Consider the following 17,994-nt stretch of genomic DNA (forward strand, 5'->3'; position numbering starts at 1 on the left):
CCTTCAGGACTAGAAACTTGCTTTTTAAAAGTAAAAGGAAAGCTGGCATTCTCAGAGTGCTAGTAACATTTTTCTGTGCCTTCCCGCAACCATGAAACTGTGGCACACACCGCACCTTGGTTGAGGTGTTGAAAGATAAATGGTCCTGTAGACAAACAATGTCTTAATCTGTGTTAATTAGGGGGTATCCATTTACTAAAAGCTGGATCACACAGATTAAGAACCCGCTTCTTCATGTGGTCTTGCTATCCAGATTAAAAATGCCCAGTCCTCAGAGTTCAACTTCTTAGCTTGTTTCAAAACAGGCCATCTTAATCTTCTGTATGCACTTAACCCTTCCAAGGAGACTGTGTCCATGTGGGCAAATTGGAAGTGGCATAGTGGTTAGAGTGTTGGACTATGACCTGGGAGACCAGGGTTCGAATCCTCACACAGCCATGAAGCTCACTGGGTAACCTTGGGCCAGGCACTGCCTCTCAGCCTCAGGGGAAGGCAATGGTAAACCACCTCTGAATACCGCTTACCATTCACAGGGTTGCCATAAGTCGGGATCGACTTGAAGGCAGTCTATTTCATTTTTCAACTTGGCCAAGCAAAGTGAGACCTTTGGGTTATTCCCTTGTCTGTGTGACAAAGAGTGTGTGTGTGTGTGTAGACATTACATAATAATATCTCTTCATACTGGAATGAAATTTGGTATGTAGAATTATGCTCAAGATAAAATTCTACATTTCAAGTTCAGACACCAGTTTGACCTCTCACACCCATTTGCAAGAGTGCAAGGAGAGGCGCAGCAAATAACACAATGTAGGGCGGCTAGAGGCAAAAAATGGTGACGTTCAGCAGGTACAGCTTCTGATTTGGGGAAGTGGCATCTGCTGAAATCCCTTCTTCCTCACCTCTTAAAAGATACAAGAGCCCCATCACCCTCCGTTTCTGCCCACCATCCCGAAATGTGACATCTCCCTTGAGCACTGAAAGACAAGACGACAATTAAACTTGGCAAGTACATTTACGGCACGATTCTCCATTTTGAATCTGAATACCGGCTTGAGGCTCTGAGCCCATTTCCCAACAAAGGGAAGGGAAACACAGCAAAAACACTGTAACACGGCATCTAAAATGAAGCCTCTCTGATATTAGTTTTTACAATGTGATAATGTTCTGCTCAAAAACAGGAAACTCATTTTAGAGAGTTGGCAACGGGCCCCTATCCAACAGCCCAATCCTAGGCAAGCGCTCACAGACCCCAAAACACCTGAAAGGAAATCCTGGATCTGGGAGAGAGGAAGAGACAGTGTGAAAAAGGGTAAAAGGATGGCTGTAACTAGAGCCATTGCGAATACGTCTGGTCCTCACAATTGGTCAGTTTTGCCAGCCAAATTTTGATTGTGACATTCTCAACTCAACTTTGCATTTTGATGTCATACTTTTCACACATAAAGTGTGCCTAGGGGTGTGTGTGTGTGTGTATGTATGTACCTAGAGAGCGAAAGAGGTGTTGAATTCAAATTTGCATTTTGGTGTCAAGAGTTTTCACACGCACATGAATGCATGAATGAATGAATCTTTATTTTTACACCGCCCTTTTTCCAAAACTGGAACTCAATTGATTGTGTGTGCATGCACTAGGGACGGGTGAGAATTTTGATTCAGTTCGCATTTCAAGCAGAATTTATCAAATCCCCAATTTCCGAAACAATCTGAGAACCGAAACACAGCCATCCTTCGAAATTCGCATTTATTAGAATTTTGGGATGCAGTTCGCCAACTAAACATTTCCAAAAATGCGTATGTGCCATAGCAATGAACACATGAGTGAAAATAACATGCAAAAAGGCATGAAATGATGAGAAAGGCTTGCAAAAATGTATCCCTTTGTCAAAGCTGTCTACAAAAATGTGTTTATTTGGAGAATTTCACACTAAAATGGTGAAGAATTTTCGTGAGGATTTTTTTTAAAAAAATCAGCAGATCACTGTAGAAATGTAGAGGACTGAATTTAACACTGGAAAAATAAGAAACTGAGAGAACAGAAGCAGACAGCTCTTTCCATCCCTAGTGTGCACACATATTGGGGGGGAGAGAGACTATATGTAAATTATCATCATCATTGTATAGATGGGTATGTGTTTGTATATATCTGCCAACCCAATCCTAGCTTACCGCAGGGCCTATTTACAGAGGAAGGGGGGGTCCATCAAAGCACACTTGGCCCAGCGCCCCCTCCCTGTAAATCTTGAACGGGCCTGGATATCCCCTCCGAAGTTGTCCAAAGCAATATATGCCACACGTCGTCAATCAAATATGACAGGTTGCCACACAGAGAACTCAACCCAATGCTTAAGAGCGCCTGGGAAGGAAAAAAAAGCATCGCAGAGGGGAACTTCTGGGAAGGCATTTATTTCAACTCCCCTTTGTAGTCAGCAGAGCTGGTTCCGTGTTTATTTATTTATTTGCTTTTTAAAAAACAGGTTCTTCACGCAGACTCACCCAACAAAAAAGCCGCCGTGCAAGCAAGCCTGAGCAGACAAGGACCCTGGGGGAATTCCACTGATAATGAAAGACAATTAACCTGTCCTTTTTAAAAAAAATTCCATCTGAGGCCTACAGAGCTTTCCTTATTTAAAAATAACTTGTTGCCACCCCCTGGGAGAGTCCGCCTCCACGCCTAACCCGCTAGGCCACGCGTAACAGGCAGGCGGCAAACCTTCGCCCTTGCAAAACCAAAACGGGGAAAAAGTTACGGAATAAAAGTTGCTTAGCGGCAAACGTGAGCGCACCTCCCAGCTTCCCTCGTGCCACTCCACATTCTCTCTTCCTGCCTCCCCATCTGCAATATTGTTATGGGCAGAGATGTGAAGGCCTGGCTGAAAACTGGAAAAATTCATTAAAAAACGTTTTCCCTTGTTTTTTTGAGAATTTTTCCATCCCCTCCCCCTGGCTTTCACATTTCTAGTTACAGAGCGGTGTGGAGTGCAGGTTCTGCCATTTTTGGTTCTCCCAGTTTCTCATTCCTCAAACCTTAGATGCCATTATCGTTCCTACAGCAATTGGCATATTATTTATTTCTTTAAAAGTCCTCCTGAAAAGACATCAGCATTTTAGGGCAAACTTCTCCTAACACGTACATTTTTGTTTGCAGTTTTGACTCACGTACACATTCTTGCACAAGCAATGTCCCCTAACACACTTTTGTATGTTATTTTCACTACAATATTCACTTTTCTGCACACCTTTTCCTAATACATGCTTTTTTTTTTTTTTGCAAACACGGCACATGTAACAGCTTAAGTGTGGGGGAAGGGGTCTGAACAAGGGATGGATGATCACTCAATGTCTGTTCTCTCAGTTTCTAATTTCTCTCTCTTAAATGCACTTTTCTGCAGCAATTTGCATTTTGAAAAAAATCCTCATGAAAATTTTTCAGAATTTCAGTGCAAATTCCTCCTGATAAATGCATTTTCATCTGCAGATTTGACTAATGTACACATTTGTGCAATCCATTTATCCTAATATAGTGCATTTTGTATGTTCTTTTACCAATATATTCATTTTGTGCAGGCTTCCCCCTCATATGCGCACTTTTGTAAGCATTGCTTGGTTGGTGAACTGCACTGCAAAATTTGGAGAAGCGCAAATTTCGAAGGATAGCTGTGTTTTGGTTCATGTATTGATTTAGAAAGTGCGGATTTTACAGATTCAGCTTTAAATGCAATCTGAATTTCTCTCCCTAGCTGTGAAGCTCACTGGATAACCCAAGGTCACCATATCTCTCTCAGCCCAACCTACCTTACAGGGTTGTTGTGAGGATGGAAGTGGAGAGTGTGTGAACCATGTACACCCCTTATGCTCTTTGGAGGACACGCAGGATACAAATTTCAAAAGATAGCTGTGTCTTGGTTCTCACATTGCTTCAGAAAACATGAATTTGAAAAATTCGGCTTTAAATGCAAACTAAATTGAATATACCCTCCATCCCTAGTAGTGATTAGATGTGCCTTTGGTCTGATAGACAAGGCAGGCAACTCCTTTTGACCTCATGGGATTTACTGTCTCCACATATAACACTACAAACAGAGGGAACGGGATCCTCACTACCTCTCCTAATGGAGTTTGAGGGTCACCAAATGAAAACTGATTAGCAGAGGATTTGGACTGAGAAATGGGAATGCTATTTCACTCATCACATCATTAGCTGGTGAAACTCCTTGCCACAACCTTAAACAGCTACTAAGAAGGACCAAACAAATTCATGGAGCACAGACCCGTCAAGAATGATTAGCTAAGATAGCCAAATAGAACCTCCACATTTGGGAGATAGAAACTCCACATTCAGGAGCAGTGTACCTCTGAGGACCAAATATTGGGGATAAACAGCAAACTGCCTCCTTCCTGTCCTGCTTGTGAACTGGCCCAGAGGCCTCTGGCCAGCCACTGACGGAAACAGAATACTGCATCGCACGGACCTTGAATCTCATCCTGCCAAGGCAATTCTTAAGTCCCTACAAGCGCAATCTCTTTTTACTGCAAGGATAAAATGCGATAAAGATATGCTGAAATCTGCCAGGAGTTTAAGAGAGGGGGAGGGAGGAGTGAGTGAGAATTAAGACAAAACATTGTTTTCTTTGAAAACCAGAGTTTGCCACCATCTCCTTAGCCCTGCTCAACCTTAGCAAATGTTACTTTTTCCTGCCTGCATTCTATGCAAGGAGAAGCCGGCAAGGTGGTCTTGACTGATTGCCCCCCCCAATAATAATTTTCTTGCAATGAGGGGGGGTTTGAAAAGGTCAGAGTCTCCCCCCTCCATTCCCCACTCTCTTGGCATCCCTCCCGAAACCACACCTATCAAGGCTCCTCCTAGCCCAGCAGAGGAAATCAGGGAGGTTGAATGACTTCTTGCCAGAGACGAAATGAGAAGCAGATGATGCATTTTTCAACTGTGATCTCTCACCCAGCCTCCGAGAGGCCGAGCCTGGCGGTGAGGGGTCTTATGCCTGCAAGCTGGATCTGGTTTAACTCTTCGCAAAAGGGCTACGGGTTGGAAAAGGGGGCTATCAGCACAAAAGCCCACTATTTCAAGAAGAAGAAGGAAAACAAACACGTTTGATTGGCAACTGGCAACAGCGAAGGGCAGTTTGCACAGCCGAGTCCACTGAAGATATCTTGATGACTAAGGCAGAAAATGCAAATGGTGGCAAGAGTATAATTACCTGTAATTTACCATTTGCTGCACTTCAACAGAGCTGCCAGCCGAAAGCCTAAATTAGCCCTTTCAGTTGCCTACTCACACCTTGGTTATTTTGTCATTTAAAAAAAAAAAAAACCAAACGACAAAATAACTAAAACACAAGGACTTTTATTAACCGCGTCAAAAAATGACCCTTTCTAGTTACCTGGAGCCAATTCTTAACTCACCCCTGGCGAACAGGTGACTGGCAGTTTACATGACCGTATGGCAGGGAGGTCTGGGGTGTAATATCCACAGCAGTATGGGAGATGCAAAGGTTTCATAAGCCTTCAGTGGCCTCAAGCTGCCTCCCCCACCATGGAACAACAGAAACATAGGAAGTTGCCTTGGTCAGCTGACCATTGCTCCACTAGCTCCGTATTGTTTACACTGACTGGCAGCAGCTTGCGCAAGCCAAATAAACCCAAAGTATCCTGTAATCAGAAGACTGGTGTGCTTACGTCCCTGTAAGCGATGCTGTGAGTAACTCTGTAAGCGAGAGAAATATTCCAACAAATTCCACATTGAAAAGGGCGCTAAGCAAATTTTTGCGTGGATGCCTCCAGCAACGGTAATAAAAATCAGCAAGCTTGCCATTCAAAGGCACGAAACCGACAGCTGCCGAAGACCTCAGCACCACAATTCATGTGACCGCTAGCCAGTGGGTCACCGCACCAAGTAAATTTGGACGTGTGGGTCACCATACCAAAAAGAATGGGATCCGCTTGACCTCAGCTACCCTGTGATGGAATGCTACAGACACCGTGGCACAAGGTCAACACAGCCATAGGAAACTCAGGCTATCAATACCAGGCCACGCCTCCTGCTCCCACGGTGGATGGATGCAGGTGTTTGGACACCAGTTGTGACCCACCCAATGAGGATTTTCTCCGCAGTGGAAGGATGCTGCTGCAGGCTTCCTCCAAAGCTGGAGAGGTTTTGGCAGGCCACGACGCAGACAACAGAAGGTGCGACAAAGGCTCGCTGTTTTTAAAGGCGCCAGATCTGTGCCTCTCGTCACAGACAGCATCTCTCCTAATAGACTTTCTTGCCTGCTGCGGAGATAATTGCATGACCAGTTGAGAGCAGAGCAATCATCTGAGTCCAAGGGGTGGGGGACGCAGTTATCGGCAGGAGATAGAAAGGGAACAGAAAGAATCATCTGCTCAACCAGTGACTCTTTGGCTGCATACACACCATACATTTAAAACACATTCCGCACTGCCAAAAAAAAAAAAAAGATTCCTGGGAACTACAGTTTACTAGTCACAGAGGTACCATTCTGAACACCCTTAACAAACTATAGTTCCCAGGATTCTTTTTTTTTGGGTGCCTTAAATGTACATAGCCTTCTAGTGAATCTGCACATTTGTTAACCCTACAGGGAAAATCCTGCTGGCCAAAAAGCTCTCAGGGCCCCTTTCAGAAGATCCCTTTATTAAGCATTCATCCTGATTTGCTTACACAGAGCTTAAGTGGAGGTTAGATTTTATCTGGCCTTTACTGAACATTCGTTCCAATATATTTAGGTGGGGGTCGTTATATGACAATGAGCATTCATCCTGCATTCATCCAGATTTGCTTGCGGGTGTTCACACATCTTCCCATTGGCCAGTCATTCATCCCACACTTTCCAAAGCTCATTCCCATCACTTTCTTAACTGCAAAAAAAGTCCCGTATTCTGGTATTTAGAGGCCATCGATAGCCTTATCCTCCATGAATTTGTCTAATCTGCTTTGAAAGCCATCCAAGTTGGTGGCCATCATTGCCTGAATCTTCCAACATTCAGTTTCATCAGATCTTCCCGAGTTCTAGTACTGCAAGGGAGGACCTTCCCCTAGCTCTGAAAAGACCATAAAAACAGTACCAGGCGAACCTCTCTAAGGATGCTATTCCATCATCAGGGAGCCACTACTAAAACGGCACTTCTGCCGCGCAGTCACCGGCATCACTTCCATTTGACAGGAGCAATTGAGTAGATACATATGGGGAGAAGGTGGTCATTCAGGTAACCTGTTCTAAGCATGTCCACAGAACTAGGTTTCCCATAAATCTAACGGCCCCTGAAACTCACCCCACAAGCTGGAGGACCCTGCTTAAAAACAGTCTACCCAGGGGGTCCCAAACTGTGGTCCATGGACCACCAGCGGTTTACGTGGTTTATGGTACACAGCATGTCTGTGGATTTGTGGCTGAAGACAGGGGATGGCACATCCACCCCACTGAACGTTCATATGGATTTTCAACTGTATTGGTATTGTTCCTTTGCTCCACACAGATTCAGCAGTCCCAAGAGTTAGTCCAATGATTTTGTGCAGACGGCAAATCAATCCATCCATCTCCTTGGGGCCCTACGGTCCCATCTAGGTTTATCCTCCATGGGGCCAGGCGCTTCAGACACTCCCACTTTCACACAGCCCAGGGGTGGAAAACCTGGGGCCCTCCAGATGTTGGTACATTGAGCATTGGCTACATCAGCTGGGGCCGCCGAGAGTTGGGAGGCTCCGAACATCTGGAGGGCCACAGTTTCCTCATCACCGACAGAGCCTGAAAATTCATTGTAAAAACCACCAACCCACAGATTAAGCAGCCTCCGCTATCATGGCCAAAAGTCCCTGAAACCAGCCCCAAATTTGCCAAATCTATCATCAAAGCAATCCAAATTAGAGGCCACATCTCGTGGCATAAGTTAATGGCGGGGTTGCATGAAAGAAGGTTGCAAGTCAGCAGTTCGTGCTCCTTCTTTCAGCTTAACCTACCTCACAGGGTTGTTGTGAGGATGAAATGGGAGGGAGGGGAGAATACCCCAAGTACACGGTCACACAAACCTGAGAAGAGATACACTAGAAAAGGAACAAGAAGAGTAACAGAAAGGGAACAACAAAGTGAATACAATGCCTCCTTTTACCTTAAAGAAAGCTGCTTTCAACCAGCTCCATGGGGTGACCCCAATTCTGGCACTGAGATGCATTACCCCTCTCCGCACATGCCCACACATAACAACAGGGCTTGAATTTTGAAGGGGGGGAGGAAGCAAGTCTAACAGGTCAGGCTTCACCCCTAAAGTTAAAACATTAGGGTTGGAAAACTGGAGACAAACTCAAAACAGCCGCCTAGGGTGTGTGGGCCTCTTATTAGGATCCCCTGCACACGCCGACTTGGGCTAGGCAGCCGCCCTATTAAGCAGTGGAAGGCTGAGGGTTGGATCCAACTTTTGTCCTACTCAAGAGTAGATGCACTGAAATGGATGGGCATGGTTAACTTAAGCGTGGTCATGTCAATGGGCCTACTCTGAGCAGAATTTGTTTAACTACAAGCCATAGTTACTTGAACTCAGGCCCCACTGACATCATAATAAGCTAAATCATTGCACATAATTAATAAAATAAATAATAATAATAATAATAAAAATTAAATGGACTGCCGTCAAGTCAATCCCAACTTATGGCAACCCTATGAATGGGGTTTTCATGGTAAGCAGTATTCAGAGGGGGTTTACCATTGCCTTCCTCTGAGGCTGACAGGCAGTGACTGGCCCAAGGTCACCCAGTGAGCTTCATGGCTGTGTGGGGATTTGAACCCTCGTCTCCCAGGTCGTAGTCCAGCACTCTAACCACTATACCACACTGGCTCTCAATAATAACAACAAGGTGAGAGGTCAGCTCAAAACATAGGGCTGTAATTCAATGTCAGCTGTACTCAGAGTAAACCCACTGAAGTTAATGGCCATGGCTAATCAGTAGGTCTACTCCAAGAGAACCCAAGTTGCCTATTTTATAAAACCTTAAACAAAAGGGAACACTTAAGACAGAGCAGCCCTCTCTTTCATCAATTCTCAAAACAACCCCCCCAACACTTTAGCAGGCCTACTCAAAAGTTGCGCTATGCCTAATCATGGAACTGAGGGATTTTAGTCAGTCCTACTCCGAGCAGATCCATTGAAATGAACGACAATGGCGAACTTAGGTACGTGAAGTTCCGTGGGTTTGCTCCGGGTAGAACCGAGTTCGATGAAACCCCCTCACTCCCGAGGAAGCAGGCATCGGATCGGCCTGGCAGAGCGAGAAGCGGCACCCTCCAACCGCCGTTCCCACCCCTAGGGCGCACGGGCTTCCCGAGCCGAGCCCCCGGCGTCCCCCGGGGCTTTACCTCCAGCGGGGGTAGGTCCGGATCCAGCTGGGTGAAGCTGTGCAAGACAACGGGGCTGGCGCTCTCGGCCGCCACCTCCAGCCTCACCCCGTCCCACAAGCTCCGGAGCCGCCGGGAACCTTCGAACATTTTCTCCGGGCTGATGAGGCTGCCGCGTCCGCCGCCTCCCCCTGCGGCGGCGGCGGCGGCGGCTCCTTTGGGGCGTTCATCCTGCAGCAGCTCGGACCACATGAGGTTCACCATGGGGCGGGGAGACGAGAGGGCTCCGCTCCTGCTACCTTTCCATGATGGGAAAAGGCGAGAAGCGTCAGAGCCCAAGCGCGGCGCGCTTTGGAGAGGTACCGAGGGTCCCCTCTCGCCAACCTCCGTGCGCTTTTGGAGAGGGAGAAAGCGCGCGCGCCCTGCGCCTTTTGCCCTAGGCTCCTTTCTCCCTCCTCCCTCTTCGGAGCTCAGCTGCCAAGCGGCTCCTGCTGGCTCCTCATCGGCTCCACACTGGGGGGGAATGCGACCCGCCCACTCGTGGCACACAAGCCCTGATGTCACCCGCTTGGAGAGAGAGGGAGAGCGAGCGAAAGCGGAACCAGACGCTGGGAGCGTTTTCCTCCTCGCTCCCCCCCCCCCCCCGTTGGAGATGGGGGGGTGTGAGGGAAGAAAGCAAAGTGATGCCCTCTACCGGACAAACGAGGCGGCGCTGCTGGATTGTTATCTTCGTGCAGGAACAGCAAAAAAAAGCAGTTAGTTTGTTATTGTTGTTGTTGTGCATGATTTTATTGTGAGCCACCCCAAGTGCCCTATTTTAGGGCAGCAGGGTGGGATAGAAATATTTTTTAAAAATAAATAAAAATATTATTACCGTAATACCTCAGTTAACAAAGTAGATGTGCTCCTGAACATGACTTCTTTCACAGAAATTTGGTACCAGAGGTAGGAATAAGATGGAAGGAATAGGGATATTATTATTATTATTAAAAAAGAAAGTTTAAGAACATATTAAAAAGCAATTCCAACACAGATGCAGACCGTAGGCTCCTACGCCACAAAAAAGAGGAGCGGTTCAACATCTTTCAGCAGACTTTTTATTCTGAACTAACAATACACATGTCTGAAATGAAACAACCAGGTCAGGTAAGCCTTGCCTACAGTCCGCTTGAAGGCTTCTTCCAAAATGCATCCAGGAATGCCTGCCTTGCCTTTTTTCTTTTATCATGTAGCATCTTGCTATAGCAATCTAAAGCTTTCAGCATAGTTCTCCTCTCAGTACAATCGAGCAGGCAGGCAAGGGGCAGTGGCCACTGCCACTCCCGTGCTTGGTCTCTCTCCCTCTCTCTCTCTGCCACCCTCCCCTACGCTCGAGCAGACACATCTGCAGTAAGTAGTGCTTCCAGGGCACCTGAAGCACTGTTTACTGCGGAGGCGCCTGCACCACCCGGCAAGGAGCGCCATTCCAGCCATATGTGAGAGAGCTGCGTGCAGTAGCTGCAATCCAGTAGACAAGGAGCCACATTCTGACCATGTCAGATTGTGTCCCCACCCCCACCCAAAAAAGGCTTTGTTAAAAAGAAGCTTCTTTGCTGGAGGATTTGTTAACTGAGGTATTACTGTATGATTATTATGACTACAACTACTGCATCTAGTTATTGCATTTTATTTATTTAAAACAATCATACACTGCTCAGTCATTTCTATTTCTAACCAGTGTACATAAACACAAGCCCTACATTGGTGGCTTCCAAACTTTTTCACCTGCCATGGACCACTTCAAATTGCTGATGGTCTTGGTGGCCCATTTAATGTTTTTTTTTCTCTCTGCCTGTTGCAGCAATTGTAATGCCCTATGCTAGATGCTGCATGATTTCTGATTGCATTTTGATTGCTTCTTTGATTGCTTAGATTGTCTTCTTCCCTGGAAAAAGGGGTTGACTGTTAAACCACTCCTGGAATTGTAGGTCTGGGAGGGGAATAGGGGTCTCAAAACAATTCTCAGCATCCTTCACAGACTACAGTTCCCAGGATGCTTTGGGGAGAAGTAGCCATGACTGTTTAAAGTGGTATGGCGCCACTTTAAATGCGTAGCGCCGATGGTGGGGCCATAGAGTCTTGTGGCACTTTAAAGGCTCTCCCAGGCTTATTGTGGTAACCAGCGTGTGGGCAGGCTCTAATCATGGATTAAAGGGTTATCATTGCTTGGCAAATACAGACAAGTTAGGTGTATACAAGATAAGTAGACCTTAAATGAAAAAAAGCTTTTTTAAAGTCCTACTCTTTTTCTTCCTCTCTCTCTCTCTCTCCCCCCAAATTATAACCTGCAGCCTAAGATTTCATGCCTCAGATCAAGTGGGCTCTAGGCCACAGAAAGACAGAAACGTCAGAAGAGCCTGTCTGCTAGACCAGGTCTACCATCCTTTCAGGATAAAACTCCAGACACGCATGAGAGCTGTGGGGAGAAAGAACTCAGCTGCTCCGCGATGGAAAACAACAGGAGACATTCCAGGCCTGGCTGCCATTGACAGAACCCATTTGCCAGGGGGGATGATTTTAAAAGCGTCCAGACCCCAGGGGCGAAGCAGGACGTTTCGAAGTGCAGAAAATCATCATGACAGCCTTCCCCCAAACCGACCAAAACGGCAAGCACCCGGGATGATCCATTATCATACGCGCACCACATGCACACCCACGGACAAACGTAGGTAGAAAAGAACCTGTTGGATCAGGCCAGTGGCCCATCTAGTCCAGCGTCCTGTTCTCACGGTGGCCAACTAGACGCCCATTATGGGAAGCAGGCTAGCAGGGCCTGAGCAGAACAGCAACTCTCCCCTCCTGTGGTTTCCAGCAACTGGTATTCAGAGGAGAACAGAGCCATCATGGCTAGTAGCCACTGATAGCCTGATCCTCCGTGAATTTGCCTAATCCTCTTTAAAAGCCACCCAACGCAACAAATCTGCCACAACAAATCTATGGATCTTTAAGATGCCACAAGGCTCTTTGTTGTCTGGTGGGCCACAGGTTAGCCACTCCTACCTGGAACAAATTCAGGGACAATAAGGTTGTCTCTCTGTATGATCTACTGTTCTCACCTGACTTATTTCCAACCAGCTGATAACGCGCGCGTGTGTGTGTGTGTGTGTGCGTGTGCGCACACACATTTCTTCCATGTCACTGACTGGATCATCAGTCCCTCCCAATGCAGAGAGAAAGCCAGCCTTCTTGCTTTGAGAAGAAGCTCCTAGTTGTACCCCTGTGTGAGTCATTGCTCTGAACTACGTTTCCACTGAATCAGCAGGCATATCCAGAACAGCAACTCAAATAAGATTCCGAATGGAGGTTGGAAGGGCTCTTCTTCTTGTGCCTCAAAATGTTTTACTGTTAGGGAGTGATGCCAGTAAACACAGACCAAAGCATAGAAAGAAATAAAACAAATGTGTCTGGTAAACTTGCATCTCTAGAAAGCCTGCCTTGGTGGAGTAGGCAGGCAAGAAACAAGAATTCAGTGGGAGCTAGGAAGGCAAAGAGTTAACCAAGCCACCACTTAAGTAACAATGATTGATCTCGAACCTTAGCAGCCTGGCAAGATGAAAGCAGGAAATCTCCCCATTGTTTTGCTGTGTTTGCAGATCCCAAGAGGGCAAATGGGAAGGGGGCCTCCCGAAGGTGGATCCGCCGCCGGCAGCTGTTGAAAACACTCCCTGAAAGGGCTGGAGAGACTCTTTCCATGCTTGCTTAACGCTGGGGTCTCTAAGAAGGGACTCTCAGAGGGGATCAGAGTCATTGGGGCACAAGCTCCTGTGGGCAACCGCATGGCTCTCCAGATGCTGTTGGACTCCAACTCCCATCAGCCCTTGCAGCCAGCATGGCTGAGGGATGATGGGAGTTGGGAGTCCCATAACATCTGAGAGGCCGCAGGTGCCTCATCCTTGATGTATGAAGGAGCATTCCTTACTGCCTGCAAGTTACTGCTACTTCTACGGGTTCGAGGAGGCATTCCCTCAGAAGAGAGAGGGAGGAATGCCTCTTCTTAGACCAGGGTGGGAGACCCCTGGCCTGCCATCTGTTGTTGGATGCCAAGCCCCCATCAGCCCCAACCAGCATGGCCAACCTCCAAGGACGATGGGAGCTGCACTCTAACAACTCCTGCAGAGTCGCGTGTTCCCGCTTTTAGGATTTAAAGCAGCCTAGTCCCATGGAGTTCAACAAGATTAAATCCAAATCCTTCACTTTAACGAGTTCTTGGAAAAGGAAACTCTCCCGTCTCTCTCTCAATCTTGGGTCACTGTTCAAAGCGAACAAATGCACAGAGGATAAAGGCGTTTTTGGTAAAAAAAAAATCACCCTTAAAAGTAAATACAGACAGAAATCCCCAGGATCGCAGGTCAACCCATTTATCCTGATGCGCTCTCTTGGCTACATGGTGAAAGCCACACTGAAACTCAAAATAATTTATGCTTTAAAAAAAAGAAAAAGAGAGGGTTGTATCTAATGAGATTTTGCTCAGAGTTCACCCACTGAAATTAATGGAGCTACAACAAATTAGTCCCGTCCATTATTTTCAATGGGTCTACTTTGCAGCACTTGGGCGTGGGAGGGGCCCCTGCCCAAGGATAGCTCTGCCCACCAAAAAATCAAATCTGCTAGGGATGCAAAGATCTGTCCATTTCAGTTCTCTCAGCATCTCATTTTCTAATTTTAAATTCAATTCTGCACATTTCTGCAGCAATCTGCAACTAAAAAAAAAAACCCTCATGAAAATTATCCAGCATTTGTGTGAATTTCTCCTAATAAACAGATTTCTGTACACAGTTTTGCAAGCCATTTCTCCTCATAAAGCAGTTCTCCACGTTATTTTCACTCATATATTCATTTTTACACACACTTCACCCAAAGATAAGCACATTTGTAAACATTTTTTCAGCTGGCAACCTGCATTGCAAAATTCAAATAAGTGAGAATTTCGACGGATGGCTGTGTTTTAGCTCTCTTATTGTTTTGGAAAGCGGAAATTTGATCGATTTGGCCTGAAATGCAAATTAAATCAAATTACTCACTCATCCCTAACCTTGCATCAGAGAGATCCACTAGTAGCACACATCACGCAGGGAGAGGAAGTACGTATGGATTGGATGTGACCTTGGAAGAGTAGGATACAAATTTAATAAAGAAAATAACAAATAAATAAATTCTGGGTCTATTGGCCTTCTGTCGTGTATTTATTAATTTATTAAATTTATATCCCACCCTTCCTCCTACAAGGAGGAACCAGGGTGTGCCACTCACCATCCACTGGGGTTGTAAATTCTACTCAGAGTAGACCCACTGAAATGAATTAACCTTAGTTAGCCAGGATGCTGGGCTAAGAAGCCAATGCATTGTAGTGGTTAGAGTGTTGGACTGAGACCTAGGAGACGCGGGTTCAAATCTCCCGCTCGGCCATGAAGCTCACTGGGTGATCTTGGACCAGTCATAGTCTCTCAGCCTAACCTACCTCACAGGGTTGTTGTGAGGATAAAATGGGGAGGGGAGAACTATGTATGCCACCTTGAGCTCCTCGGAGGAAAGGTGGGATATAAATGTTAACAGTAAAATAATATAATATATAATTTCAACGGGTCTACTCTGAGTAGAACCAACACTGGATACAATCCATTATGTACGTACCAGTATAGTGGAGGGATGGGGCACCTCAGGCCCGGGGCCCATATGTGGCCCTCTGGGCTTCTCTATCTGGCCCTCAGAGTGTCTCCAAGCCACATCTTTTCCTTGAGGCAGGTTTTGCCAGGCTGCAAGGTGCCTTTGAACATTACTAATGATGCTGGATGGAAGACAGAGCAGGGTGTGTTGAGTGTGTGGAGAAGCTAATATAAATGTTCCTTATACTAAAGACAGAGGGGTGGAGGAGAGACATTCACAACCGTGTGCCCGAAAGGTTCCAGGAACTAGGGAACCATCACTCGGCTGGTGAATCAGCGGCTGGCAGAGAGTCACCTTGCTGAGGCAGCACTCTGTCGGCGCTGGCTTTGCCGAGAAAAATAATGCCTTCCTGGCTGCACCGTTCATTTTCCTCCCCCCTCTGTCCACTGTCTCCTCCCCCCCATCTTTGCACAGCGATTGTATAATCACGTATCATTAGGACCACGCAGCGAAGCAAGTTGCAGCTTTGACCAGCTCACGAGGGAACGTTTTCATGCCCCATCCTGTCCCTGCAACACCCAGTTTGCTCAGTGAACTGGGGTGGTTGGGAGGTGTGCCCCCCCCACACACAATTCTCTTATGCTAGGGGAATACCCACGTTGGCTAAGTTCTCCCTCCCCTGTCAGAGGCAGTATACCCCTGAATGCCAGTTGCTGGAAACCGTAGGAGGAAAGAGTTGCTCTTGCGCTCAGGTCCTGCTTGGGGGCTTCCCATAATGGGCATCTGGTTGGCCACTGTGAGGCTGGACTAGATGGGCTTTTGGACTGATGATCCAGCAGAACTTTTTTGTGTGGTCTCATGTTCTACCTCCATGGTCGGAGGCAGAACGCTTCTGAATGCCTGTTGCTGGAAACCGCAGGAGGGGAGAGCTGCTGTTGCATTCAGGACCTGCTTGCAGGCTTCCCGTTGGGACACCTAGTTGGCTGCCGTGAGGACAGGATCCTGGACTAGATGGGCCCCTTTTGGCCAAATCCAGCAGCCAGGCTCTTCTAGTGTTTGTATGATTCAAGCTGTAGCTGTGACCATTTTCTTTTCTGGGGCCATCGACCAGCCTCATCCAAAAGCAGAATGAAAGTATGGATGGGCAAAAGAGTCTAATTCCAGTCTCAATCGCTCTCCCATTTGTTCACTGGAAAAAATCTGTTCCATCAAGGTTCCACAGCATTCTGCAGTTTTTTCTTAAATCCACACAAACATTTCCATTTGAATTCATCAACATTTTATCTTTCAAAATATGCAGTTTTAAGCATATTTGGGGATACTTTAAGCACGGGGACATTCAAGGAATCTAGTGGATTTTCATTATCATTACCATTACCATTATCATTATTATTATTATTAATAATAATAATAATAATAATATCCTGCCATTTGTCCCCAAAAGAGTACAAAGTGGCAAACAAGTGATAAACCAATCAAAACATCTTCAGAACAATTCCAGTACAGATGCAGACAGGAATATTTGTACGTCATTGGCAGCACATATTTTCCGTACAGCCATAACATCCCCTATCTGATCACTTGGAGGGAACTCCTACTCGCCACAGGTGAATGGCTATTAAAGCCTGCTTCATTTACCTGACAGGCCTAAATATTACTTCACGTGTTCTGGGACTGAACCCGGGCCGAAGGCTGAGGCCTGGCGGCGATTTTGTATTTGTGTGTTCAATCAGCCAGCTTACTTGGCTCCGGAGCTTTTCTTGGTGAAAATTAACATCCCACAAACTAATATCCATCTCACCCTACCTGTCTCTGAATTCACGTGCTGCAGTGATATCTCCCTGCCCCAAGCGCTTTCTAATCCAGAGCCAAAAGGATGGGTTTTGGCACTACCTATCTGTGGAAAGTCTTGGCTCTTTGTTATGACGGCAAAGCATCTCCAAGTCACGCCGAAGCCAGACAGGTGCGCGGCTGTCATCGGTCACCACCCAGGTATATCCTCCTGGCTGCCGTGACCTCAGCCAGGCCAAACCCCAGAGATGTTGCTAATTATGGCTTATATTTACAGCAACGACTCCATCGGGCAATCTTTGACAGGCTGCAGGACAGTATGAGGCTTGGAACCCCTCCCATCTCCAAAACAGGGAGCAATGGGGTGGTTAACCCTTTATTAGGCGGTCAGTGATGTCACAAGTTCACAGGGTGGGGAATGTGTCTCTCTATAGAGCACGCACAGGGGCACATTGCACCCCCTTCCCAAAGTTTGGTGAAACACACGAGTCCTCTCTGTCCCCATCGTTATGGCAACACGGGGTTTGCTCGTTCATCACGATGATGGATCTGGGGCTGGAAGCCATTGCATTGCTGTCCTTCCTTAAGTCAGCGCCAACCAGCAGAATGCAGCAGAGCTTAGAGCCGGGATAGAAAGAGGGCCTGGCAGAGAGAAGGTGATTTATAGCCTCGCCTGGAGGGAGAATTCCACTCAGCAGGCTAAATTCCTCCTCGGAAATTCTGCTCCCCTGACTACACTGCCTTGGCCTGCGCGTGCGCCAGCCAGCTCACATGGGAATGCTCTGGGAGCTCCGCAGAAGTAGAGTGACGCTCACCTGCACTGGGGAAATAGCTAGAACTCGGTGGTGGAGAATCTGCTTTGCATGCAGGAGTTCCTAGTTCAAACCCAGGCATCTCCCGGTCGGACACCCCAGAGACCTGCTGCCAGTTAGTGTAGACAAGACGGAGCAATGGTTTGACTTGGTATGAGGCAGCTTCCTATTTAAATCAGACCTTTATTCAGAACCATGAGGATTAGAGCCTTCTTTTCTTGTGAGGGGAAGGGCTGTAGCTCTGGGGTAGGGCGTCTGCTGTGCATGCATGAAGTGCCAGGTTCAATCCCCAGCATCTCCAGTCACACCTGCAAAAGACCCCCAGCCTGAAACCCCAGAGAGCTGCCGCCAGTCAGTGCAGACAACATGGAGCTAGATGGAGCAACGGT

At 46.9% G+C, this 17,994-nt stretch overlaps 1 protein-coding gene across 8 annotated transcripts in view; it reads right to left on the reverse strand.

Moving 5' to 3' along the window:
- RALGDS (ral guanine nucleotide dissociation stimulator) overlaps nucleotides 1-17,994 on the reverse strand; it is a 104,325-nt gene that overhangs the window by 62,449 nt on the left and 23,882 nt on the right. For 3 of the 8 annotated variants that reach the window (XM_061604233.1, XM_061604230.1, XM_061604229.1), the window contains exon 1: nucleotides 9,381-9,915. The exons of 4 other annotated variants lie outside the window; for them this stretch is intronic. In XM_061604233.1, coding sequence (XP_061460217.1) covers nucleotides 9,381-9,623 — 243 coding nt within the window. In that variant the 5' untranslated portion in view covers nucleotides 9,624-9,915. Of the gene's footprint in view, nucleotides 1-9,380; nucleotides 9,917-17,994 lie in introns of those variants that run through there. One more of the 8 variants, XM_061604232.1, reaches the window with a different exon arrangement.

Source organism: Rhineura floridana, chromosome 20 (genome assembly GCF_030035675.1).
Source record: "Rhineura floridana isolate rRhiFlo1 chromosome 20, rRhiFlo1.hap2, whole genome shotgun sequence".
NCBI classification, from domain to species: Eukaryota; Metazoa; Chordata; class Lepidosauria; order Squamata; family Rhineuridae; genus Rhineura; species Rhineura floridana.